The 26,631-nt window shown below is 41.6% G+C and overlaps 2 protein-coding genes and 1 long non-coding RNA gene across 9 annotated transcripts in view; all 3 read left to right on the top strand.

The window, feature by feature from the left end:
• The window catches only part of LOC142791888 (uncharacterized), a 205,010-nt gene that overhangs the window by 147,271 nt on the left and 31,108 nt on the right, over nt 1-26,631 (top strand). The gene's annotated exons all lie outside the window — the stretch shown is intronic.
• LOC119170689 (uncharacterized) lies at nt 4,044-11,816 on the top strand. Of its 7 annotated transcripts, XM_075886888.1 has the most exons (4): nt 4,058-4,558; nt 6,516-6,618; nt 7,549-7,700; nt 11,195-11,816. In XM_075886888.1, exons 1-3 carry the CDS (start codon nt 4,309-4,311, stop codon nt 7,694-7,696), a joined length of 501 nt encoding a protein of 166 aa, XP_075743003.1. In that variant the 5' UTR covers nt 4,058-4,308; the 3' UTR covers nt 7,697-7,700; nt 11,195-11,816. The 7 variants fall into 7 exon arrangements, 4 of the variants coding, with proteins under 4 accessions (XP_075743003.1, XP_075743004.1, XP_075743002.1 ...); XM_075886889.1 differs by lacking the exon at nt 11,195-11,816 and having other exon boundaries at nt 6,516-6,632; nt 7,549-7,963; XM_075886887.1 differs by lacking the exon at nt 11,195-11,816 and having other exon boundaries at nt 4,061-4,558; nt 7,549-7,963.
• On the top strand, nt 23,106-25,389 carry LOC142796393 (uncharacterized). The gene is made up of 2 exons (XR_012893808.1): nt 23,106-23,180; nt 24,289-25,389. It is a non-coding gene; the product is annotated as an uncharacterized LOC142796393 (long non-coding RNA).

Genomic DNA, 26,631 nt, shown 5'->3' with positions numbered 1-26,631 from the left:
GCAAAAAAAAAAGATGACAAGCAAAGTACAAACAGAATGTGAAAGAAATAAAGTATAACAGGTGTTGAAAAGGCAACACAAATAAATGCATGTGAATATAGTAATGATCAGAGAAATTCTCAAGCGAATGAAATAGAAAATTGTTATTAACACAGGAAAAAGATACTGTTTACAAAGTAACCTAGGAGGAGGCACATGACTGTGCTAAGGTCAATAGTTCATTTCAATTACCCATCATTTGTGGAAAAAATGAGAATTCATATAGATTTGTTCTGGCAAAATAAAGAATAAAAAAAAGTGCGTTGATTGAACGAGTTCGTCATGATGTATGTAAGGATAAGAATGGTGCTGAATCGAGCTTGAGCTTCCGATTAAACAAGGAATATAAAATCTTTAGGTGACGTCCCTTTTGCTGGGACTGCAATGAAAAGACCTGTTGGAATTCCATAAATGACACCACGAAAAACTGAGGACCATAAAAAAGAAAAAAAAATAAATCGCACAGCTTTTAGCCGAATTTTTTCAAGCACGGTGATGTTGTCGTTGGTGCACAGGTTTGATATTACAGAAGCGTATTCAAGCTTAGGCCGCATATTCAAGGTAAGTATAAAAGCTTGCCTAATTTCATTTTGTAGATTAGCAATTACAAAAAACATACCTGCTGCATTATTTTCTTGTAATAGCTTTGATATACATTGAGTAATATGAAATATATGTCAGGAATATAAATTTTTCTATTAATACGTTCCTGTTTTCACTATATTTTTGTTAAGTGCAAAGTACTCATAATGATGCACATTGATGAAATTATTCTGTGGAATATTGCTTTTATTTTGCTCAAATATTGTCATTGTGTTTGTATGTTTCCTTTTATTTTTTTATTCCTTTTGGGTGTCGATGTTTCTACTGCCGGTTTATTCGTAAGATATGAAAATGTACGTGATGTTTATATAAGTACTCTTTTAAAATGCGAAAGTAACAATATGTCATGTAATATGTCATGTCACAATATCTCAGTAACAGTAATAACATGTCTTATATATACACACACTTTGTATTGTGTCTTGTGTAATGCTTGTTTTGGTCACATCTGCTGTGATTGTAAAGGGATCTTGATCTGCTCTAGCAGCGCATAACAGCTTTTAGTAAAGAGACTTCTGCAGAATCTGTATTTTTCTGTGAAATTAAAAATATATTATTGGATTGGTTGGCCCATATATCAGTTTCTTCCCCGCCGCGGTGGTCTAGTGGCTAAAGTACTTGGCTGCTGACCCGCAGGTCGCGGGATCGAATCCCGGCTGTGGCGGCTGCATTTCCTATGAAGGCAGAAATGTTGTAGGCCCGTGTGCTCAGATTTGGGTGCACGTTAAAGAACCCCAGGTGGTCGACATTTCCAGAGCCGTCCACTACGGCGTCTCTCATAATCATATGGTGGTTTTGTAATGTTGAACCCCACGTATCATCATTATATCAGTTTCTTATTTCATGTGTAGCATTGTCTAGGTCTTTCACAGATTTATTTTAAAGGGATGCTGAACAAACATTTGAAGAATAATATTTATGAAAGCATGAAAATGCTTTCATAAATATTTCTATATAGTTGGAAATGCTTTTATATATATTTTTTATGTACTCGGAAGAGACAACTGTGTTTGGCACGCCCATTTCCTGCCAGTCAAAAGTCACTTGTTGTTATTCATTATTTTTCGTTGCCTGAAAACAAGGTTGTGTCAACAAATTTTAGCACCTGAGCTTTTGAATATAACGAATTATTTGGGCGGAAGTTTTGCTCAGTGTCGGTTTAAAACACTAATGATGGCTTAGAATAATATGTTAAGCAGATGGCTTAAATCATATTACAGAAGCTTTAAGTGCACGTTAAAGAACCCCAGGTGGTCAAATATTCGAACTAATCACTATGGTTTCTCTCATAATCATACTGTGGTTTTGAGACGTTAAAGTTCAACAATTATTCTTATTATTACGACATAATTGCTAATAAACATGGAGCAGATGCAAAGACTTCTCCAGATGTGTGAAGCAAAAGGCAGCTTGTGAATACGACTGAAACAGCATGAACTTAGTACAGTTGAACCTCGATGTAACCAAGTCAGTAATATCAGCAATTTACTTTGCTATATCGAAACTTCAAACGAAAATTGGGCAACTTTTTTTCTTTTACAGGAAGTGGCTGATCTAAGAATGGTGGTACAATACAGCAACACAAGAAAAATAATCTCAATGTGAGAAACAAACTTCTTTGAATATCGAATCTGCTGACCGTGACTGCGCACTGCATGGCAAAGCCCTCTTCATAATGGTTGTGGGATGCCGGGTCGACGAAAGGACACATTCTAACATGACGCATAACGGCTGTTTATTAGGGTAGTAGAAGCAGCGGAGCGAACACACCGATGCTCCCTCAAACGTTTAGGGAAGAAACAAATCTTTCGACCTTGGCAGCTTGGTTTTACAGCCATTGTCAGTGACTTAAGCTGTAGTGGCGCTGGTCCTTATCGGAGGCGTGTTGCAGCATGCGGCCGTGTCAGGGCGGGCTAGCTAGAGACGAGGCGAAGGCTGCCCCGGTTGGTGTCGCCACACGGTCGAACCTGTGGCAAAAGTTTGCTTACATCCACATTTCCACCATTACCGTATCAATATTGTGGGCTAGCATTCCATTTTGAGTGGCTCACAGCTGCGATCTGTTTCACAAATGCACTGAGGATGCATGAATGCCTTGGTTTTCAGCGAATTCACACAAGAAGTGTGCCTGCACAGTCAACACCCCTAGACAATGCCAGTGAGTGCAAGTGCTGAAAGCAGGGAATTCTCCACGAAATATCTTTTTAGATTGCGCGGGGGCAAACTCACCTGAATATCAGACATTTCTTGGTGAACATTATGAATAATTGTGAAGAATTTGTAGCAGGAGCATGTTATTCGGTCTTGATGTCAACGCGGACTTGAAATGAAGTTTTCTCCAAAGCACTGCTCTTCGTCAGAAAGAAACAATTTCTCTGTAACCACTGCCGCTGTCAAGTTCAAATTTTGGTGACTTGTTTCTGAAAAGCATGTGCACTTGCTGAAGCAAAAGAATGGTGTCACTATAAGAACTTTATCTTTTACGAAATCATTTTTTATTTAGATAAAAGCCTTGAAGTCATCAAAGACCTAATCTTTCACTAAAGAATGGTCATGCCTAGATTTATTTTGGTTCAGAAGAAGGACAGCCTGGGCACACTTATCTACCACGAAATTTCTCGCTTTTCACGTATGTTCCTTCAAAAATAAGGAAATATATATATTGCAGTAATTATTTTTATCACAATTAGAATGAATGCATATCATCTCGCAAAATTCACGAAACAAATGCTTTATCTTCATGAAACTCTATTAAAGCAGTTTGCTAAACTTGTTGAAGTTGGCTTCAAGAATAATAACAAAGAGATATGCCGTAGTATTTCTACATCTATCTTTGCAAAGTGTGTTTGCTGCCGGTTGCCCCTTAAATTTCGCGCCATTAAGCGCCGCATTCTGGCGGTTAAAAATTGCACTAAAAAAAAGGCTACTTTTTTGTTGCTTTATCGTTTAAGTTGTAAACAATGTATAACAAAATATTGCTTATTTTTATTAGGTGTTTGTCATTGTGACAGTTTCTGATAGTAAAGGTAAAGCACTTGTAATTTGTGTTCGTTTTGCTAGAGTGAGGTTGCTCTAGCCATAGCCTCCATAGTTCCCTTGCTTGCCGGATGAGCGCGAAACGCCCGTCATAGAGTGCCTCGATGCGCGCGCCCCCGCTCAGCGGAGCGCGCGGGCATCAAGGCACCCTAGCCCGTCATCTATAGCAGCGCTACCTACGTAGGAATAAAGGTCTTTATACTTGACCTTTGAGATCGGCCATATTGCTAAATTTAGAGGCTATGCCTTGTAATGAAGGGGTTGCCTGCTAATTGAGCGCAAAACGCCTGTCAAATTTGTCAGCACTTACGTAGGGTTAATTATAATTATTGAACGTCTCTTTAAAAGTTTTTACGTTGTTTTATTGCATATAAGTTTCAAAAACGTAAAAATTTATTTGAAGACATTTCCACTTACGTAGCGCCACCACCATAGTTCTGACGACAGCCGCTTCCCAAGTGACCGCCAATAATTTGGCAGGCAAAGGAAATCTAGGAAGCAATGCTCTAGCGTAAATAACGTTGATTCAAGCGACATGTTTTTCTGCGCTCCATGGTGTATATTTATTTTGTGGCATCCACGGAGGATGCCACAAAATAAATATCCTTTCCTTCCTCCGTGGTGGCATCCATGTTTTGCATAGAGCCTCCTCAGTACACTCTTTCAGGAAACTCGATGTTCTGTGGCAGTAGTTCTCTAGTTTTTTCGCTTTGCATCGTTTGCATGCGTGCCTTTTCCACCGTTTCTGTTGTCGGCAGGCTCCGGCAAATGGACCGGAAAGAGAGCGTCCAGAGGCGATGGGTTCACTCTCGAGAACAGCAGCGAGAAACCGGCGCACACTCTACCGGCACGAAGTGCGAGCGTCGATCGCGAAAGTTCGGTGAGAGGATCGCCAGCGACTCTCTTGATTGAGGAAGTGCGAACGCGACCGTCTACGGACTAATAATCTTCGAGCTTCTCTGGCATCCTCGTGAAATGGTTTTGTGCGTGTGAAAAATGCAACACGGTGGAAGTGATTTCGGAAGAACCGATATTGATGGGAACGTCAACAATCGTTCTTAAACGCTATCTGCAGTGAGTGCGATAAACGCCTCTGTGATGCCCTCATTGTCAACATGCCCTAAACAACCAGGCGGAAGTTGAATTTGCTGCTATTATGAGCAAAAAACAAAATGCCGATCCAGAGGCTCCTGGGATCGTTCCCGGTGTGTTCCTGAAGCGGCTATTTTGTTGACATCTAGATGGGATAGAATTCGTACTTCGCAACCTATGTATGTTGGCTTTCCAGCCAACATTTTCCAAACGAGGACTTCATTTCAAAGAACGCTTTGTCTTACTCAGAAGTGCATTCACCCCTCGTTCCAACGAAGGCTCCCCAACACCTTAAAGGTTTAGGGGTAGAATTTTTTTTCTTTACCTTATGGTCAGTTATAGTGCACTTAAGTAGGGCACCAAGTTCGGATAGTTGGTTAACATTTCTTTCAAAAGCTTAATAACTGCGCTAGTAAATACAACCAAAAGAGGAGGAAAGACTGGTCACGCACAGTCTCGCAACTGACTGTTTATACATCCAGCTGGGAGCCTGTGCATGTACGATTCTGCCTTGTCTTTTGCCCATGTTTGCTAGCATAGTTATCTGGCCTTTGAAATGTATAATACTCTTGCCTCTTACTTCAATTGGCTCTCGGCAACCTCTCGCTGCCCAGTCGTCTCTGCATATCATTGTAGCCTCCTCAGAACCGCAAGCTGGGCCATCCACATATCCACACTCAACAGAGTACTCTTCAGCCCCATGCTTTTGCCCTCACTCAAATAACTCTGAGGAACTAATTGGGGTCGATGAAAGTTTAAAAAAAAAAGCTCCAAATAGAAGGGCTCCCTCTTTCTTTCTACTATGAATACCTTCAGCCGCAATAAAAGCATTGTTAACCAGCTTGTTCATATTGTGAGGATCATCATGTTTTGACAACCTATTTTGTAACTTCATATTGACGCATCACAAACATATTACTGTCACTGTGATACTGCAAATATTACAAAAAGGTTCTGAAGGTATTGAATGTTTATAAAGCTTACATGCTCATGCAGAAACCAAGTTGACCTTGTTGGCAAATTTAATGTCCAGGCAAAATGCTACAGACCCGTGCACTTAGATTTAGGGGCACACTAGAGAATCCCAGTTAGCCGAAATTTTGCAAGCGCTTCACTGCGGCATCTCTGAGAATCATAACGTGGCTTTGAGATATGAGACCCTCAACAATAATTACCATTGCAATTATGACTCTGGTGATGACCACCTGATTGAGATAGGCACCAGCTGCTGTATTTACTGCTTATACAACTTGACCCACATGTGAACATTGTTCGAAGCAAACTCTAAAATGTTTGGTAAAGCAATAATAATAATCAGGCGAACATTACCAGGTATTCGATTCATGCATTCAGCCGTCTCGATGTTCAATCAGTATATTTTGACCATTGTCTTCTTAGCAACATCATGATGACATTTTTAGTACCCATGGTACGTATAGTCCTTTTGGAGTATCGAAAATTTAGAATATTGCTGCAATTTCGTGTGTAAACTTTATTTTTTTCACTATTCTTTGTTACAAAAAGAAGACTGCTCTTTGTATTTCTCATTTCCTTCTGACTGAGTCACAATAATGGAGAAAAATATAAATATGTGTGTCACTCAGCCAAGAACCTAAAAGATTCAAGAGTAGAAAACACTGGTTTATAATGCACCTTAGTCCCTAATTAACTTATGTTCATTGACTTCAGTGATTCAATGATTGATGTGAATTGTTCATTGACATCAATTATTGTTTTGTTTATAGAGTGCATTATGGCTGCCAAGACCTTGTCTGTAAACCTTGCTCTTCTTTGCCTCAGCAACAGGCTTCTGAAGTACCATAAAGGTCTGCAGCCTGCTCAGAGGAGGTACCAGCATGTTGGTGAGATTAGCACCAGCTCTGTAGGGGTCGTTCAAGCCTTATTTGAAGGACTCATCTGCACCACATAAACCATTTTACGGATAGGTTTGCAATGCCGCCGTATTGGGCTGTTAACTCTGTTGTTTGGTATCTTTAGCAACTAAATGAACAGCGCTACGACAGTCGCACATGCATGAAAATAGTTGGATTAGTGCATTCAAGGTTTCATGACCTTGTCAAGTCACATTGCGATTTACGAAAATAAGAAAACATCCGTTCAATAGCTCAAAGGGGGGGAACCCGTATGTCTCATGTTAGATCATCAATAGCAGCCTTAATTCTCTTGATTATACTCCTAAGCATAAGTTCCATTTACTGTCTACCACACAAGTTTACCCATGTGTGGGAATCGTACAAAGGATGCTTCAAAATGCTCGTAAAAGAGTGTAATGATTGAGTGAAAGCTCCCTAGTATGAAGTTTATTTTGTAATTGAATGTCAACCACTGTTTTCCCAGCAGCACCAGCATGGCGTTTAATTTTTCATCGCTCTGTGAAAGATTCTAGATACCGAAAAATGCATATCTGTAACTTGCACTGCAAACCCTTTTTGTTTTTTCTATTTCGTAGAGCTCTACTGGTGGGAAAGACGCAGCACATCATGAACTGTCAGAGAAAAATGTTGTCATGCTTTTGACAGCTCTGTGCATCTTGCTCGTTATGTCATTCCAGTGGCGAGTTCCCATAGGTGCTAATGTGCTCACCTGCCGTTCATGTGCGAAATGCTGGTGCCTACTGAAGTTGTATCTGGCAATAGCTGATTCAATATTCAAAGGCAGTTCAACACTGCCCTTTATATGCCAGCAATATTTGTGGGCCTGGTTATTTTTTGTGTTGTTCTAATCACTGTTTGTAATATATTCCCTCTCTCTCCCTAGGTGTTTGTCATCAGATATCAGAGGATTCTCTTGTCACAGTTGGATAGTGAAGGTCACATCGGAACTCCTGTTATCTACGTTTCTTTTCGTGCCTGGATCGAATCCTGGTCGCATCCAAATGTTCCATGATGAAACAGCGGCCCAATAATTTGGTGAAAAAAAAAAGTCGAACCTTAATCTTTGTTAATGAATGACTATGTCTTCATTACTTTTCCTTTGTCTATTCAACTAATGCATTTGGTATTGTTACTTTGTGAATGTCATGACATCTTTTCTTATCATGCTCATGTTGTTATATATATGTTAGGGATTTTATGGTGCTGTTTGTCCTGTTGCATTGTATTATTCTGCTTTAGCTTTCTCATTGTACTTTCACATTTAAGCATCGCATAAATATAGCTTTTATTTAACCATACCCTGCTTGATCAGTTTATTTCATCACACTTTATAAATTACAGTGTTTTTCAAGCATTATGTGCATTTATACAACTTAAATGCTTCCAACAAGAGGGAACACGGCTGTACAATTTTGTACTAAGTGTATTGATGTCGTATAAAAGCTAACTAAACTGAAGTGTTTATCAGGTCATAGCTTTGTATCATACTTAATGTTGCAAAGAAAGTTGAGTGGTGGGCCTGATTGTGTCATTTGTTGTTGCCAGGCGGACAAAATTTCATCAGCATCCGTTATTATAGAGGTCCAGTCATCCATCTAGCAGTATTGATTCCTTAATTACTCCCAACTGTAGTTTTGGCTTTACTGCTGTCACTCTTGTTGAGTCTTTTTTTTTCTCCCTCTTTGAAGGTCTGTGCAAGCATATGAGAACTTAGAAATTTAATCTGCAGATCATTTCACTTATGGCTTTATGATCCTATAATGTTTATGTACAAACAAACGTAGAGAGATCTTTATGTAATTGCATATACTTGCGAATACATAATAAAGAGCTGAAAAAGGTCATAGAAAGGTCAGGACAGTTTCAAGCTGAAAAAAAAAAGACAATTTTAACACGCATGTTTTGTAAATTTAGGACTTCTAGAAGACAAACTGTTAATGCGCTCGTGGGCAGCTCAGTTTAAAATTGAAGATTGGCGTTTATTTTGGCAACTGTCTGGACGTGTCTGAAGCAGAAATAACAGCAGCTGCACTAAATATGCATTTAGCAGAACTATGACTGATAAATTGCACTTTTCCATTTGTGCTTTATGTCTCTCAAGCGCACTGATTAATGTGTGCGTGTCCGAGGAAGAAAGTAAGTGGCAGTCATTTTGCATAAATTACCTATGATCAATGGCACCACTTTGCAGCGCTCGCCGATCGAAATGCGATACTTGATGGATGTGGCTGCTGGCAGCAAGGGTAATGGTGAAAGCGAGGACTTTTGTGACGCATGGGCCTTGTGTTCGATAAACAGTCGTTCAGCCTGTGCCGCTTAGTGGTGCCAACGGAGTAATGCAATCCTTGGCAATGCACGCTTGCCAGCTCTACCTGCGTTACCTCATGCGGCACGTGAGGGCAGTGTTTTGAAGCTATAGTGAGCAGTGCTCTTCCATTGCTGTAAGAAACTGCAGACTGAACGTTTGTCTATTGGATGTAGTCGCGATGCATCACAAACATTCTCGCGCTCACTGTTGCTCTCACCACCAGCAGCTGCATGCTTCTAGTATCAAGTTACCGTAACTGAACAATGTACTTGCTCTTTCTTGATCGATTAAAATAGGGCACATTTTCTGTGCGTATGCTTGTGGTGCCAATAACTTTGTTAATCTGAGACTTACCTCTACAGATACTTTTCTTGGTATTGCACTGCCAGCACTGCATAATAAGATGCCCTTCTTCTTTATTATTATTGCACTGTGGCATACTCTTCTTTGAAAGCCACTGAACTGAAGGTAGGTATTGGCTCGGGCCAGAAATGCTAGCCTCATATGGTAAACAAGGATGATATAGAAATATTGTGTGTTTGCCACCGAACTGATACACTCAAGTTCCTTTCTTACAGTTTGAAGGAAATAAGTGTATACTTAAAGGCTCAATTTTCATTTTTAAAATGATGAGATCTAACAGGCAGTCATGCCAAGGAAAGTATAGGGGATGTTATATGATGCAGTTGTAATGTAAATTAAAAGAAAAAAAGTGGATGAAAAGATAACTTGCCGTAGACAAGCACCGAACCTGCAACTTTCGGATAGCACGTCCGATGCTCTACCAATTGAGCTACCACAGCGGCTATTCCCCATTCACATTATATATATATATATATATATATATATATATATATATATATATATATATATATATATATATATATATATATATATATATATATATATATATATTTATATATATATATATATTAAGCATATGAATGTCAGTCAGCACTGCCTGGGCCTATGAGGGCGAGGTGGAGCAATTTTTTCTGCTTGTTTTAGGCGTCTCGTGGCACGTGATCTTATTACGAGCTGGCAGCTCTGGCAGCTGACCAATCATCCCTCGGGTACTACCTGACAGTACCAAGTCTGCGAGTACTGGATCCTTGTAATGAATAAAGAAAAGAAATGTGTGCTTAAGCCGCTGTGGTTGCTCAGTTGGTAGAGCATCGGATGTGTTATTTGAACGTCTCAAGTTCGGTCCCTGCCCTAAACTACGTTTTCATCCACTGTTCTTTCTTCAAATTTACATTACAATTGCCTCATATGAAATCCCCTATACTTTCCTTGGCATGATTGCCTATTAGATCTCTCTTATGTGCATTATGTGATTTAAAAAATATTGTCATTGAAGCATTACTACACACGGGTTATCGTACTTGACTCAAGTGACAAAGTGCAATAGCACTATGCACCACCTCTATTTTCTTTGCAATTTTTTTTATAATATCAAAGATGTTCTTGCCACGAATACTTGTGCTATACATAAGAAATTCTTTTGCTGAGGAAAAGGCAATGATTAATATTGCGAGTCCTTTCTTGGGGTGCATTGTCTAACTATGATCAACGGGGACAAAAACATTTGGCCATCTAAAAAACATATGTTAGGATTATAGGCTTCTCCTTTCACTTCTGCAACATCAAAATGGGACATCATCTCGTGTGTGCGTTTATTGACCTATCAGCAACCATAATTGACTATATTACTGTGTGGCAGTTATTTGAATGTAAATTCAGGTGTGCATGAATTCACTGTTTCTTTTTTGTATTGCCTCGAGAGTGTTTGTTCCAACCGTTAGATGGCTGCTAGATGTGCGAGTATATTTTCATGGTAACAATTTAGCTGCGCACTTTGCTTACCTGTTCCTTTGCTGTCTAAGGTGTGCTTATGAAGTAAATCTGTAAGAATGATCACTTTGCATTTTTCAGTGTTGTCCTCAAAGCTTTTTGATTAATTATTTTTAATTAGCATTTGTCTTACATCATATCTTCCAAATTCTATATTACAACCACAATGGCTTCATTTTGATCGAAGCAAAATATAGACACTTGTCAAATTAGTTTGGTAGATGCTGAAGAAATTGAGGATTTTTTTTTTAAAGCATCTTTTGTTCTCCTGCTATACAGCACGACTCGGATAATACCATATAAGTTAAGTTTATCTTATAGAATAAAAAGCAATATTTGAATAATTGGTCTGATTGCATTTGTGCAGCATCGGGACCTGCCAGCAGTACTGTAGCTGCCATTGGTCAGGGTCGACATCCGAGACACCTCTACAGCTGTCAGTACTGTCACTATAGAACTTTTAACTTGCGCCACCTGGAGACACACGTCAAGGTTCACACAAGCGAGGGACTCTATAAGTGCAACCAATGCCCTCGGAGCTTCTCGATAAAGTGTTCATTATCAAAACACCTGCTCACTCATGCAGGCGTGAAGCCCTACAAATGCCACATGTGTTCTCGGAGCTTCGCGGCAAAGCAAACATTAATGGAACACTTGCGCACTCACACGGGTGAGCGGCCATTTAAGTGCCACATATGCCCGCGGAGCTTCACAGTAAAGTGTTCACTAACAGACCACTTGCGCCTCCATACAGGCGAGCGACCTTTTGAGTGCAACGAATGCCATCGGAGCTTCACCTCAAGGCGTGCGTTAGCAGAACACATGCGCACCCACCTGAGCGAGCGGCCGTTCAAATGTGACCATTGTTCCCAGGGTTTCTTAGCTAAGCATACATTAATAGAACACGTGCGCATTCATACGGGCGAGCGGCCATATAAATGCGACATATGCTCCCAGAGCTTCTCTAAACGGTCCACAATGACGGATCACCTGCGTACCCACACGGGAGAGCGACCTTATCGATGCCCTCTATGCCCAGAGACGTTTGTGCATAACTCCAGCCTAAGAAGACACATACAGCAGCACAAACGTAAGCTTGTAAGTGTGCCTTCATTAGACGCACAAGTGAAAATTGAGAAGTGAGGGCACAGAATTGGTTAATTTAAAGTGCATTGTATGAATAGGCATCTACTCGTCCACACTCCGTCCCCTGCACGGCAATGCTCATTGCCATGCAGGGGAGAAAGTAACCGATCACTCAGATGACATGAGGGTGAGCGTGTCAGTGTGATATAGTCACCTTGCTCACGTCATTCAAAAGCTATCAAAAAGAGAAAGGTAAGGGGGTAAGGGAAAGACAGTGTAGATAACTAGAGAAGATCTTGCAAGACCGAACACTTAAACTGAATAGTCATAATACTAGCATGATCACTGTGGCTCTGCAAACACCATCTACGATCAGCGGAATTTCTCTACAACTCTGATCTCAGTGACAACTAATGATTAAGTGCTTACATATCATAAGGGTTGTATAGGTGTGCTCGTGGTCCTTTGTGCTTATTCACATTGTGTTCTTACAAATGCAAGTACCGAGGTTGTCATGGTATTATGATCTTTGGTTTGCGTCTTGTACCTTGATTATTATTTTTTCTTTTTATACAACTGAGAAATGTTTATTCATTGTCTGTAGATACAACTAGTACTCTATAAATCTCATTTCGTGGTTTTATATATAGCTAATGTGGTTTAAGACTGGAAGAATTTCAGTGAACCAAAACTGATGACAAAGAAAATTCAGTTATTTTGTAACAAAGACTCTCTCATGACATTTATGAAATGAAAAGTAAACTAGCGCACAACTAGTTTGACCGAATTTCAGATGTCTAATGTAAGTGTTCAACTGCAAAATATATCAGGACCTCTTTCTGTGACACACAAATTACAGCAGGTTAGTGTGGTCTACCACGACAAAAAGTAACCTAGTGAAACATCAAATGCTACAAGGGAAACTCGTGAGACATGTAGCCAACCTAGATTACTGCTTCTCAGCATATTTTGTGTGCCGGGATCATAATACTGTTGAAAATGAAAACATGCAGGTTTTTAATTCTGCTTGCTATCTTATTTTTGTTTCGATTATTTTAAACGGTTCAATAAAAATGCTACTTGTGTATGACGCCCAGAGGTGTTACCGTATGCACAGGGAGCACTGAAATGTAGCACATTCACTGAAACTTCAGACGCTGCAATTTGCCTATTATTCTGAGCAATGTAGTCACGTAGCAAGCTCCTTGTTATAAAATACTTGAACTTTTTTTCCTAGATTTGCAATTGCAAGAAACATACCTACTGTAGAATTTGAAGTTATAGCTTGGATATACATTGCATAACTCAAAACATATATCAGGAATATCAATTTGTCTATTAATATCTATTTGTTCTCACTACATTCTTGTTTAGGGCAAAGTACTGGTAATTATGCACATTCATATAATAATTCTGTGGAGCATAGCTTTTTTTTTCGTTCAAATATTGCCATTGCACTTGTACGTTTCTCTTATCTTTTGTTAATTTCGGGTGACAATGTTTTTTATGCAGGTTTATTCTTATGCTGTGAAAGTGTGAATGATGTTTATATAGGTACATTTTTATAAATGTAAAAATGACAATATGTGTAACATGTCATGTCACAATATCTCAGTCACAGTAATAATGCATCTTAAATATATACACACTTTGTATTGTGTCTCGTGTAATGCTTGTCTTAGTCCCATCTGCCTTGCTTGTAAGTAGATCTCTGGTGTAGTCTCCTGTCTATAACAGCCTTTAGTAAGAAAACCTCTCCAGAATCTGTATTTTTCCTGGAAAATAAAAATTATTTTATTTAATTAGTTTGTCCATATTTCAGTTTCCTATTTCATGTGTAGAATTGTCTAGGTGTCTCACAGTTTTTTCTTTTAAGTGATGCTGAACAAACATTAAAAAAAAATGAATGCATGAATCTTCCAGTCTAAAGATGCAAGATGCAACTGCTTTGAAAGAAAGTGTTTCTTTGACATATTTTTGACTGGTTGGCTGTATTTCAGAAGACTGTGATCGCACGGCAGCTGCTCACCAGCGTGCGCTAAGGAACGCATCGACGGTCATGGCTAGCTGTAACAATGAACATGCCAGGGGCGGAAATGGGGCGCATGCTTTCCTGTCCAGCTTTGCCCCTTTTTCCAGCTCTCCTTTACATCCCATTATCCCTTCTCCTATTGAGGCACTGAAGCATGCCCTATGGGGGAGCATTGGTTGCTGCCAGTGGCATTCACACTGATTTTAGGGAACGAAGGGGAGGCAGAGGGGGTTGATAGATGGGAGCGTTGGCTGGCATGATTGGCACGCCCATGTCTTGTGAGTCAAACGTCAACTCTTATAGGTGATTTACAGCAGTTTGTGAGCGAATCGTTAAGTTCGTTATTTCCTGCGGCCTGAAAACAATGTGTCAAAAAATTTCAGCACCCACACTTTCAAGTAGTTGGAGAATCTGGGCGGTAATTTTGTTCAGTATCCATTAAGGCAATGTTGATGGCTTACTATAAAATAATAAGCAGGTGTCTAAAATCATACTACCGAAGCTAATATCTACACGCCAGATGTCAAGATAGATAAGGAATTCAGAAGAAAGCACACACACACACACACACACACACACACACACACACACACACACACACACACATATATATATATATATATATATATATATATATATATATATATATATATATATATATGAATGAGATATAACAGACAGTATCGCCAAGGAATGTACAGGGGAAGTTATTAGAACCAATGGAATGTAAATAAGAAGAAAGAAAAGTGGATGAAAAAATTACCAGCTGTGAGCAGGAATCGAACCTACGACCTTCGAATCAAACGCGTTATTCGAAGGTCGTAGGTTCGATTCCTGCTCACAGCTGGTAATTTTTTCATCCACTTTTCTTTCTTCTTATTTACATTCCATTGGTTCTAATAACTTCCCCTGTACATTCCTTGGCATTACTGTCTGTTATATCTCATTAATATTGTGTTAAAACACGGAAATACGAGCCCTTAGGTATACACTTCTCTCCCTTATTATATATATATATATATATATATATTGTAGCTATGCCTCCGAACCCTGAAATGGGTCGAACTCTTGAGTACCTTCTAGTGGGGCTACCCAACAAGGACGCCGCTCGCGCTGAGAGCCCGTGCTTGGCTGTGACTGTCGCCATTGTATATTCTCGCTCGTTGCCGGCTGAAAGAAGTTTTCGCACGTGTGAGCAATTCCGGCTTGCAACTAAATCTGAAAAAGTGCCGCTTTGCAGCACGGCAACTCACCATACTGGGGTACGTCGTGTCCAAAGACGGCATTCTTCCTGATCCTGCCAAGCTTCAGGCCGTGGCCGAATTCCCCAAACCTGCATCTGTCAAAGAACTGCGTAGTTTCGTGGGCCTGTGCTCATACTTCCGACGCTTCATACGAAATTTCGCCACGATCATATCACCGCTGACGAAGCTCCTTGGAAGCAACGGGCCCTTCAATTCGTGGTCATCCGAGTGTGACGACGCGTTCGCGAAGCTCCGCCATTTGTTGACGTCGCCTCCCATTCTACGCCACTACGACCCTACAGCCCCAACGGAGGTGCACACGGACGCCAGCGGTGTAGGCCTCGGCGCTGTCCTGGCGCAGCGAAAACCCGGATTCCCTGAATATGTCGTAGCATATGCAAGCCGTACGCTCACGAGAGCCGAGAAAAACTACACCGTCACGGAGAAAGAGTGCCTGGCGATCGTCTGGGCTCTTACAAAGTTTCGACCTTATTTGTATGGTCGCCCATTCGATGTCGTCACCGACCATCATGCACTATGCTGGCTTTCATCATTGAAGGATCCCTCAGGCCGTCTCGCCCGTTGGGCTCTTCGCTTACAAGACTACGACATCCGCGTGCTCTACCGCAACGGACGCCAGCATGCTGACGCCGACGCCCTCTCGCGCTCCCCTCTGCCTGAAGGTGATGTGCTCTGCTCAGTATCCTCGGCTGCTGTTTCTGCCATTGATGTTGACATCATCGCTACCGAACAGCGAAAGGATAATTGGATCGGCCCGCTCATCGACATGCTCTCTGATCCATCCGCAACGCCATCCACGCGTGCCTTGCGTCGTCAAGCTCGCCATTTCGCCATTCGTGACGGCCTCCTACACCGACGCAATTACGACGCCGACGGCCGGCAGTGGTTACTCGTGATACCCCGCAGTCTTCGGTCAGAGATATGTGAATCCTTCCATTCTGATCCGCAATGCGCGCACTCTGGGGTATTCAAAACCTACCATCGCATTCGACAACGCTACTTCTGGCGCGGGATGTACCGCTATGTGCAGCAGTTCGTTCGCTCTTGCCTCACTTGCCAACGCCGTAAACCGTCAGCCCACATGTCGCACGCTGGTCTGCAACCGTTACCTTGCCCTGACCGTCCCTTTGGGCGCGTAGGTATCGATTTGTATGGACCACTTCCTCTGACGTCGGCTGGTAAACGCTGGGCCATCGTTGCCGTTGACCATTTAACGCGATACGCCGAAACCGCCGCTCTCCCTGCGGCTACTGCGCGCGATGTTGCGTCCTTCCTGCTGCATCGATTTATACTGCGCCACGGACCACCCCAAGAGCTTCTCAGCGATCGAGGCCGTGTCTTCTTGTCGGAAGTCGTCGAAGCCATTCTGACGGAGTGCCATTCTGTCCACCGCAAAACTACTGCTTACCACCCACAGACGAATGGCCTCACCGAACGCTTTAACCGCACCCTCGGTGACATGCTTTCTATGTACGTCGCTGCCAACCACACTAATTGGGATAATATACTGCCCTTCGTCACCTACGCCTACAACACCGCCCCTCAGAGCACGACTGGTTTTTCACCTTTCTACTTGCTGTACGGAAGGCACCCGTCGCACACCATGGACACAATGCTCCCGTACACGCCGGATCCATCTGAGTGTACACCTATTTCCGAGACAGCCAGGCTTGCTGAAGAGTGTCGCGAGCTTGCCAAGACTTTTACGACGCAAGAGCAAGAGCGGCAGAAGAGTATTCGTGATGGCTCCACCACTTCTGAGCCCACGTTCCTTCCTGGTGCGCTTGTATGACTCTCGATCCCGACCTCTGCAGCTGGCCTCTCTTCCAAACTACGTCCCAAATACGAAGGCCCCTACCGTGTCATCGAGCGCACCTCACCCGTCAACTATCTGATCGAACCCGTTGAACAATCTTCGGACATGCGCCGCCGTGGGCGAGACATCGTCAACGTGGAGCGCCTGAAGCCTTATTATGACCCGCTCATACTAACAAGCTGTTAGGTCGCCAGGCGGCTCCCTCTTCGACCCCGGGGTAATTGTAGCGAAGCCTCCGAACCCTGAAATGGGTCGAACTCTTGAGTACCTTCTAGTGGGGCTACCCAACAAGGACGCCGCTCGCGCTGAGAGCCCGTGCTTGGCTGTGACTGTCGCCATTGTATATTCTCGCTCGTTGCCGGCTAATAAACGCCTTAACAATATAAACACACAAGCAGAGCAGAAAAGCAGGTCTTAAAATTAATCTGCAGAAAACGAAAGTAATGTACAACAACCTCTGAAGAGAACAGCGCCTTCGAGATAGGTAACAGTGCATTTGATGTTGTAAAAGAATATGTCTACTTAGGGCAGGTAATAACCACGAGATTGAGATAACTAGAAGAATAAGAACGGGGTGGAGCACATTTGGCAAGCACTCTCAGATTATAGCAGGTAGATTGCTACTATCCCTCAAGAGGAAGGTGTAAACAGCTGCATCTTGCCGGTACTTAGCTACGGAGCAGAAACCTGGAGACTTGCAAAGAGGGTTCAGCTTAAATTCAGGACGATGCAGCAAGCAATGGAAAAGAAAATGGTAGGTGTAACCTTAAGAGACAAGAAGAGAGCAGAGTGGATTAGGGAACAAACCGGGGTTAAGGATATCATTGTTAAAATCAAGAAGAGGAAATGGACATGAGCCGGGCATGTAGCACCTATACAGGATAACCGCTGGTCAAGGGTAACTAATTAGATTCCTCGAGAAGGCAAGCAGGTTAGGGGGGAGACAGAAAGTAAGGTGGGTAAAAGAGATTAAGAAGTTTGCGGGTATAAAATGGCCGCAGCAAACACAGAACCGAGTTGACTGGCGGAACATGGGAGAGGCCTTAGTCTTGCAGTGGATGTAGTCAGGCTGTTGGTGATGAAATATATATATATATATATATATATATATATATATATATATATATATATGTGTGTGTGTGTGTGTGTGTGTGTGTGTGTGTGTGTGTGTGTGTGTGTGTGTGTGTGAGGGAAAGAAGTGCGTGCTTAAGGGCTCGTTTTTTCGTGTCAAAACACAAAAAAACTAGCATAACCAAACCAAACCAAATTTACTAAAAATGAAAAGCAATGTAACAGCAGCATTTCTCAGCACATGAAAATTCAGACGCTGGACTGGAGCTCTTGCTCAAGCCGTGAAATATGTTAATGGGGTAGTGGCAGAAATGTAAGCAAATACAAATTACTGATTACCTTGAATTTCGATTGCATTGCCTCTTTCATGTAACCAAACATGTTTTTGGAGCATAAATATTACCACGGGGGTTTACTGTAATATAAAATTTTGACATTAACTGCTCACTGCCCACATGAGCACAACGGTGCTTCTTTCTAGTCGAAAGTTCGATGAAATACCGTCTGTTCAGGTAAAGGCACTGTTCAAAAACAGGTCGCTGACCAAAGTCCAACAAAACAAATGAAGGCGTTTCGGGATCTATATGGATCCCTTGTTCGCAATATTGTAATCAAGATTGTGAACAGTAATGATATTGTCAATAATGAGATTGTGAACAACGGATCGGTATGGATCTCGAAACATGATTTGTTTTGTTTGACTTAGGTCAGTGACCTGTTTTTGAACAATGGTTCTTCCTGGAGTATCACTGACTGATCAACTAGTAATTCATGTCCGCTGTTAGAGCTCCATAAACGTAATTCACGAAGTCACGTGCGCCAAACAAAGTAGTGTCTGACTCGCAATAACACGTCCAGATGTGGCTACTTTGGGTTCTGTCCGTGCAGTGTGTTGTGATATCTGTTCACTCTAGCACCTGCCTGCAAATTGAAATTCTGCTTAATTGAACGAATTTCATAGTCTCGTTCAAGTTTGAATTAATGAGCGTTAACAGTATTTAAGTATTTCTTTTATCTTTACTCTTTTCTGGTGTTCATGTTTCTTCCGTCTGTTTATTCTCAATATTTGAAAGTGTATAGAATGTTTATACAGGTAACCTTTTAAAAAAAGTAGCAGTAATATTATGTCATATGTCTTAATATCTCAGTAAAGGTGATATTAAGTTACATACATACATACATACATACATACATACATACATACATACATACATACATACATACATACATACATACATACATACATACATACATACACACACACACACACACACACACACATTATATTATGTAATGTGTAATACTTTATGTTAGTCCTACTTGCCTTGCTAGTTATCTGATGTAGTCTAGGACTGTGTGTACACAATAGCTTTTAGCCAGAGAACCTTTCCGGAATCTGTATTTTATCTGGGAAATAAAATAAAAACAATTTGATTTTATTGGTCAGACTCTATTTCTGAGCTTTCTATTTTATATGTAGAATAGTCTAGGTGCTTCACATATTTATTTCAGAGGAGGGGGAGAGAAATGAAAACTATTTTTGTTACTTTGGTGGATAAGGTGATGAAACTTGGCATGCAGATGTGATTTGTTATGCTAATATTATAACGGAAATCTGTTTTTAACTCTCTGTTGTAGTTTTTATGGACTAAATGTGATACTCTTACTGTCATCCCAAAATTAATTAATAGATTAGATGTAAGTTCATCAACATTTTTGCCTAAAAATATCTATGAAGGCCCATTGTGTGCCTTAAGGCAACTGAATTTTTTATGTCCAAAGAAATGCACAAAGAATGTCTAAAGTTGTCTTTACATATTATCTTATTGCTTTTAAAGGCAACCAATTATTATAGTTTGTAAGACGTGAAGACAAATATGGACAGCTCTAACGTACCCACCAACTTTCAGGATGGAAACAAAAAGAAGAATGTTTTTGTTTTTGTTTGTTTTGAAACGGCATTGAGATAAGTGGCAGTTACTCCATAAATATCAAAGCTGAGAAAGCAGAGCTCCAAGAAAATGATGCTCAAAGCTAAGGAAATGAAACTGAAAAGGAAGCTGGTTTCACTTTTACTTAGAGAAATGCATTGTTATGGCTAACTTGAGATCTAATTTTTCCTGCTTCCACTATGCCAAGATGATGGAAGTGTGCCAAACAAAAACTGCAATATTTGCATTTTCTAAAGCCCAGTCTTTTGGTAACAGCCCACTATAGTAAAGTGCTCTTTTTCTCAATTTTCACTGCTTAATTTCTTTGCATATTTTATCATGATGTAAAAAATGGTCCTAGTTCAGCAAAAAAACATTCTGACCAAATTTACCTTTTACATTGCCACGTCCCCCTTTGAAGGGATACTGAACAAAAGTATGAAAACAAAACAAAAGCATGAAAATTCTACTAGGAAATCGCAACTGTTTCGAAAAGTGGCATTTATATCACATATTTTCGACTGGTTGACTGCATTTTGGGAAGGCTGTGAACACGTGGCCACTGCATGCCAGCGCGCTCACAATGGGAACTCTATAAGGAAATCTCTGGGTGCCCATGTGCTGGGCCATAATAAGGGGGTGTTAGGAAGTTCTAACACCTTCCAAAATTTGTTCTTGCTTCAACCTTTTTTGGGCGATACTAGAGCATCAGTGTAGCCAGGGGAAAGGTTTGGGGGTTTTCAATCTTACCCATGAAACAAATGTGCATGGTTTAAACCCCCCGAAAAAATTCCTGGGTATGACCCTGTCTTCGTACTATGCCTTCCGTCAGGTTTCACTGGAGCGGAACTGCTTTCTCGCAGGATTTATAATTTCAACTATCACTGACATGTTATGCTCTTTTGTAATACATCGCGTGTGCGTACGCCCGAACAATGAGTTAGATGTAGTACAGTGTCAGGATTTCAATTGGCCCGATGGCCCAACAACACTATTTTAAATCGTATTCATCTCAATTTCTTTCCAGCATTGCTACTGCTTGCAGATACCAACCTTATCACAACGACACTCCTTTTTGAACGAAAGTCATAAGATAATTTTGTGAGTTTAGTCACTTAGGTGCTGTCTGTCGCCAATAGGACATGGTTGTTATTTAGTATGTGGAGGTAACAGAAATCATATTGGGTGCTGACAAACAGCAGGTGTGGCACAGAATACAGCACCTACATGGCACGTGTTCGCACGTGCCACGTATCCTCATATGCTGTTAAATGATTTCTTTGCGTACTGCAGGCACTTTGAGCGTATCTATCTACCTATTTATCTATCTAGCCACATATACGTTTGAGTGCTCTTATGATCACCCCCTTAACTTGGAATAAGCCAAAATTAGTATGGGACGGTAAGGTAGTATAACGAATACGACTCGACTCGCTGGTCATGCCATGAATAATGTCCCAATCCCGCCGCACACATCATTGAACGCTTCCTACCACACAGTGGCACATACCTGTGGACGTGTAGTGCCACAGGTATGCTGTTATGTGCAACAGGTGATTGACATTTTAAATCTACCCAGGAATAGTGATAACAGACATGGCTAATTTTACCACGTGAGCATTAAAAAAAAGCTGAAATCCGCAGTGTTGACCTGACTAATGCAAAGAATAAATGTCAGTGCACAGCAGATATCAAACCTTAGCATTCTGTGTGGCAATCAAGATTCTTCTACAGAGCCATGCCATGACGGGGAACTACTTTGCAAATGTTCCTAATGTTAGGGTCCAAATGAGACCCTAATGTTCGTGAAATATCAGATGGGGTTGCAGTGCTGGCTTTCCAATTTTATAAACATTACATATATGAACACCTATGATACAGCCATAATGTCGGGTTAATGTAAATTTGAGTTAGGCGCCATTCGCTGAAGTTGATTTATGTAGCTGTGTCCAGGGCTACCATCCTCGTGAGCAGCAGCGCTTCATGACAACTTACCGCTTCTGTTGCTAATATCCATGTTGTCGTCGGCATCATTATTCAACCGTAAACAACTGGTGATATAAATAAATGTATGCAGCTATTTCATGTATATCTGTGCATGCATGCGTACATATATCTTTAGCGCCACTTCATAAGGTTTCTTTCAATAAAAAAATACTGCACAGTCACCTTCCATCCACATGCTTCGCATAACATCGATTCCGATCTGCCAAATTTTCTTCTCAGCCACTACAAAAGCTAGGATAGCGTTGAGTTGTAGCAGTGAAATGAAACTCTGTTAAATTGAAATCACAGGCATGATATTCTCAACTGGGAGGGGGGGGGGCGGAATGGCATTATTAAAATCTTTGCCCCCTCCATAGCCATAAAGGTGGGAGCTGGGGTGACGGCTGCACCACCTATCGAAAATGGGGAGGGGGGAGTGCAGAGTCTGCCTTGTACATTGACTATGTATAGTGATAGGGGGGGGGGGGTAAGGCTGCGCCGAGCTTTCGCCTACCCCCCCTCCCTGAAAAGGAACTCGGCACAGCGCGCATCAAGTGCTCTCTTTTTGATTAAGTGGGTGTGGCGCCATCCCCTCTTTCTCCTCGTGCGCACGCCTATGATTTAAATCACGGATGAACATGCTTCGTAATGCTTGATCCCTTAATAGCTTTGGAGAACTGTGGTTATATTGAGGCCTCCGCTTTCAGTTTCGCCGGTCACTTAACCACCTTCGCGGGGTGCAAGAGCACGGAGTAGCACAACGCTGCTCCGTGCTCTCGTATGGACTGTGACCTCTACCACCGGCTGCTAGAGCTTGAGAGAGAAACAGCTTTACTGAGGATCTGAAGGAGCGGGGCAACGCAAAGTTGGCCACTCCTGTTTGACCACGATTCATTTGCTTTAAATTTCGCGCCAAGTAGCATTGTGCCCTGGTGGTTAACATTGTTTCTTTTTCTGTGTGTTTCATTACGTGACTTGTAAACAATATGTACTGTATTTTTTATTCTCTAAAAGTGTTTCTGAAGTGCTGGTAGTGACACTTACGTAAATTGCTTCATTTTTGCTGTTTGGCTGCACTCAGCTGCAAGTGGTAGGTGTTCTCTGACTCCGCATCAGTACACTTGTTGGCGGGCTCCAGCAAATGGACCAAAAAAGAGCTTCCAGAGGTAATCGGTTTACCATCAAGAAGAGCCGCGAGAAAGCGGCACGAAAGACTTGGCGAGGATCGGGCGGGAACCTTTCGATGTAGGCAGCTCGATGCACAGTACGACCATCTAATTATATCCGAGCTTCTCCTGCTGCTCTTCAAAGATTTGGTTGGGTGTAAAGAGTGCAATAAGAGGAAAGTAATTTTGGAAAAAGCTATCGTTGTGCGACGTGAGTTGACGGCTTTCATAAACGCATCTGTCGCGAGTGACAATCAAGTCAACGTACTCGAAACATGAAGGCGTCCTGCGGGCAGCGAAGCTAAACAATAACTCATGTCACGAAAGCTGCAGTAACGGTGATTCTGGGCAAAAGGCTAGATGTTCCTGGGAGGTTTCCAGGTTTACGTGATTTGTGGTAATGTCCATAAAGGCATCTTGTCGACAGCCTGACAGGATCGACGGAACTGACAATTTGTAACGTGTAAGGTTACTTTCTAGCAAGAATATTTTCCAACCTAGAACTCTCGCTCGAAAAACTACTATAACCGCTCGAAGGCCCGCATTGGCAAACCAGCCTTATCCTTGTCTCGTTTTTTTCCCCCTTAAATTTCTCTACGGCATGCATTTTGCATGCGTTACAAGGGTATTTTCCAACGAGGGTAAAATATTCAAGATTGGTTTGTAAGTACCGGCCTACTTCGTATATAGAAAACGCACTCACAGCGCAAAAGTGATAAGTAAAATGAGACATAAGGATAAGGGGGCTGTTTGAAACCGCACATTCACCCCTCCACATTCTGCAGCGAAGGTTGCCTACACCGCAAGACCTTCTCGAAAATTACCACGGGATTGTCGGGGTGAGGGGAATGGAAAAAAAAAAAAAGAAAGAGCAGGGGTGTGTTCAATGAAAAAAAAAAGTATTCTGCTGGTCTGTTGTGCGGGCCTCTTGGTTGGTGAATATATTTGCTCTTTCATGCCCAGTTGCATTTTTGCAAAGCGGCAGTTCTGTCACTGCCACAGGTGAAGACAGAGTGAGGGGATCCAACTCTTTATTTTAAAAGTTTTCACTCTTGCATGTATATATACACATGGCCACTTACAAGTACACCTGTGAACATACCTTCAGGTTGGTCGAATCCCTGGACAAAAGTTTCTGGCTACACCCGTGGACTCTGCCGAGTGCAAGGAAAGGCGGTAGGATCTGTATGGATGGTCTTGGAGACACCAGCAAGAAGGCTAAAAATTATATTTGTTGAAATGTCAAAATTAATTTTTCTCGTGTTTGTAATTGCATCCTTACTCTTTATGATTTACTGTGCCATTTCTGTAAAACCACTGGTCCGATTGCAGCAGAACGTCGCACACACCTGCTGCATTCAAACATAAATCCTCTCAACCTAAGAGTTACTGATGCCCTCAAGGATTATCAACTTCAAGAAAAATCATACTACACATTGTGGCACTGTGTGTGCACATTTTTTTTGTGCGAACTCAAGTGGATATGCTACGTCACTTCATATGTAACAAATGAGTGTCCAAAGTAACACATTAATATCATTGCATTTATTTGTGTATGAATGTGTCACATACCTTAATGTGCACTCTATCGTTTGTAGCACATGCCCACTTCATTCCTTTACATATGTTTTTATTTTACTGCTAAAGCTCTTATGAGATCACAACCGCAGTTTTGGTGCCTTAGTTTCCTGCCACTTTGACCAGTGTCCCTGACCACCATCATGCAAAATAAGAAAAACAAAATAAGTAAAATCACAACCAGGCATCACACAGTGCAAATTGTATAACGAGGAGGGTCGTTGAATGCTTCGAGTCCATTACTAAAACCTTCATCTTATTGCTTCGTCATCATCCACCACATCAACAAAGTGCCTTACAGGTGTGCCGTGGGCACCACACTTCTCCCTATTGGTAAATAGTGGCATAATGAATGCCTCCCTATTTCAAAAAAAATTGTGATGATTTATGTAGGGTGCAATGAGTAGCTCGCAAGTGTTGCCAAGGCATTGCGTTAAGAGGAGAGGAAAGGGAGGCAAAAAAAAAGGCAGGGAGTGTACCTGGGATGTACCCGGTTTGCTACCCTACATGAGAAAATCGGAGAAAAGCCACCGCGTAAACGGTGGTTTGTTGAAAACTCCCAATCCATTACAATGGGCTCAGCCGTAACTATTCATGGTCACCAACTTCCACATCAACAAAGTGCACATAATGTCTTACAGATGTGTAGTGAGTACCTCGCTAATGTGCTGAATGACAAATCAAGGTGAAGTGAGCGCTTCACTACTTCACAAAAATTTTATTTGTGGTGTAGTAGGTGCCCTACGCTTAGATTGAAATTGGCTAGGTTGTTGATAATAACAATGTTTGAGCAGGGCGGATGGACGCATATGTAAAGTAAATGTACACACATATGCAACGCTGATTTTCAACTGGAAATGTTTGTTTTCATATGCACGTGAATCACTAGATACACAAGCAATAGAAAAGAAGCATTTTTCTGTTTTCCCTGTGTCAAAAGTAGGACTGAATCACTAGTACATATCAATAAGTCCCGTTAATAATAATAAGCCCTGACAGTGACTGGCTTCCTAACATCCCGAGTCAGCTTGGGCGCTGTGTATGTATGTGCCCTTTTTCTTTGTGTCTAGTCGGGCTGTTCAGACATCATGCTTAAATTAGGTGCACGCTGAAGAACCCCATGTGGTAAAATCTTCCGAGGCCCTTCACAACGGCATTTCTCAGTCATGTACTGGTTTTAAAGCATAAAACCCCAGCAATTACGATTATCATTTAAGTGACGACTTTGGCAACTATCGCCTAATTCAGATAGGCACTGACTGATTGAGGAGGCAAAACAAAGCAGTTCACAGGCTCAATGCACCTGTGCTTGAAGTTAATTTTTTTTTTTTTTTGGAAATGGTCTGTAGATGATGTTTTCAGGCTCTACCGAAGATATAGTGATAGCTCAGTAGAAGACCTCTGGGAACAGGCTTGGCAAGCTCACTCATCTCTGTCACTTCACCAAGATCTAGGAGAGCACTCAGGGCCACTGGAGCCTGCTTTCTTCTCAGAGATAACACCAACCTGTCTGTGAGACCAGTGCTGGCTATGAAGAGGGCCTGTGAGCTGTAGCACCTGCGGCCATTATCGTTGCATTTCATGTAGCAGCCTTTACTGCTTTGAACTGCTGAATGTGTGCATTGCATAATGTCTATACAACTTGTCCATTTCTGGAAACTATGTAAATAAAGCTGCAGAATGCCTGGAAAAGAAATAAAATTAACTGGGTGAATATTGTGAGGTATTCACTTTACATACTCAGTAAGTCGAGGTACTCAGTAAGTAAATTTCAACAACCACCTTCTTGGCAACGTCCTGATGGCATTTATATTTTCGTCAGTGGTATATGTATGACAGTGAGTATTAATAAGCGTAGTAACTTCGAGTTTAC

The sequence above is a fragment of the Rhipicephalus microplus genome, chromosome 2 (genome assembly GCF_043290135.1).
Source record: "Rhipicephalus microplus isolate Deutch F79 chromosome 2, USDA_Rmic, whole genome shotgun sequence".
Taxonomy (NCBI): Eukaryota; Metazoa; Arthropoda; class Arachnida; order Ixodida; family Ixodidae; genus Rhipicephalus; species Rhipicephalus microplus.
Note: the sequence above shows the minus strand (reverse complement) of the source record. Positions and strands in the feature narration are given on the sequence as shown.

Bases quoted from the DNA above. Each gene is read 5' to 3' on its own strand.
- LOC119170689 (XM_075886888.1), top strand. From the start codon at position 4,309: ATGTTTTGCATAGAGCCTCCTCAGTACACTCTTTCAGGAAACTCGATG. The intron at 4,559-6,515 runs GTGAGAGGATCG...TTTTGTTTATAG, and splicing joins GCGTCGATCGCGAAAGTTCG to AGTGCATTATGGCTGCCAAG. The intron at 6,619-7,548 runs GTACCAGCATGT...CTCTCTCCCTAG, and splicing joins CTGCAGCCTGCTCAGAGGAG to GTGTTTGTCATCAGATATCA.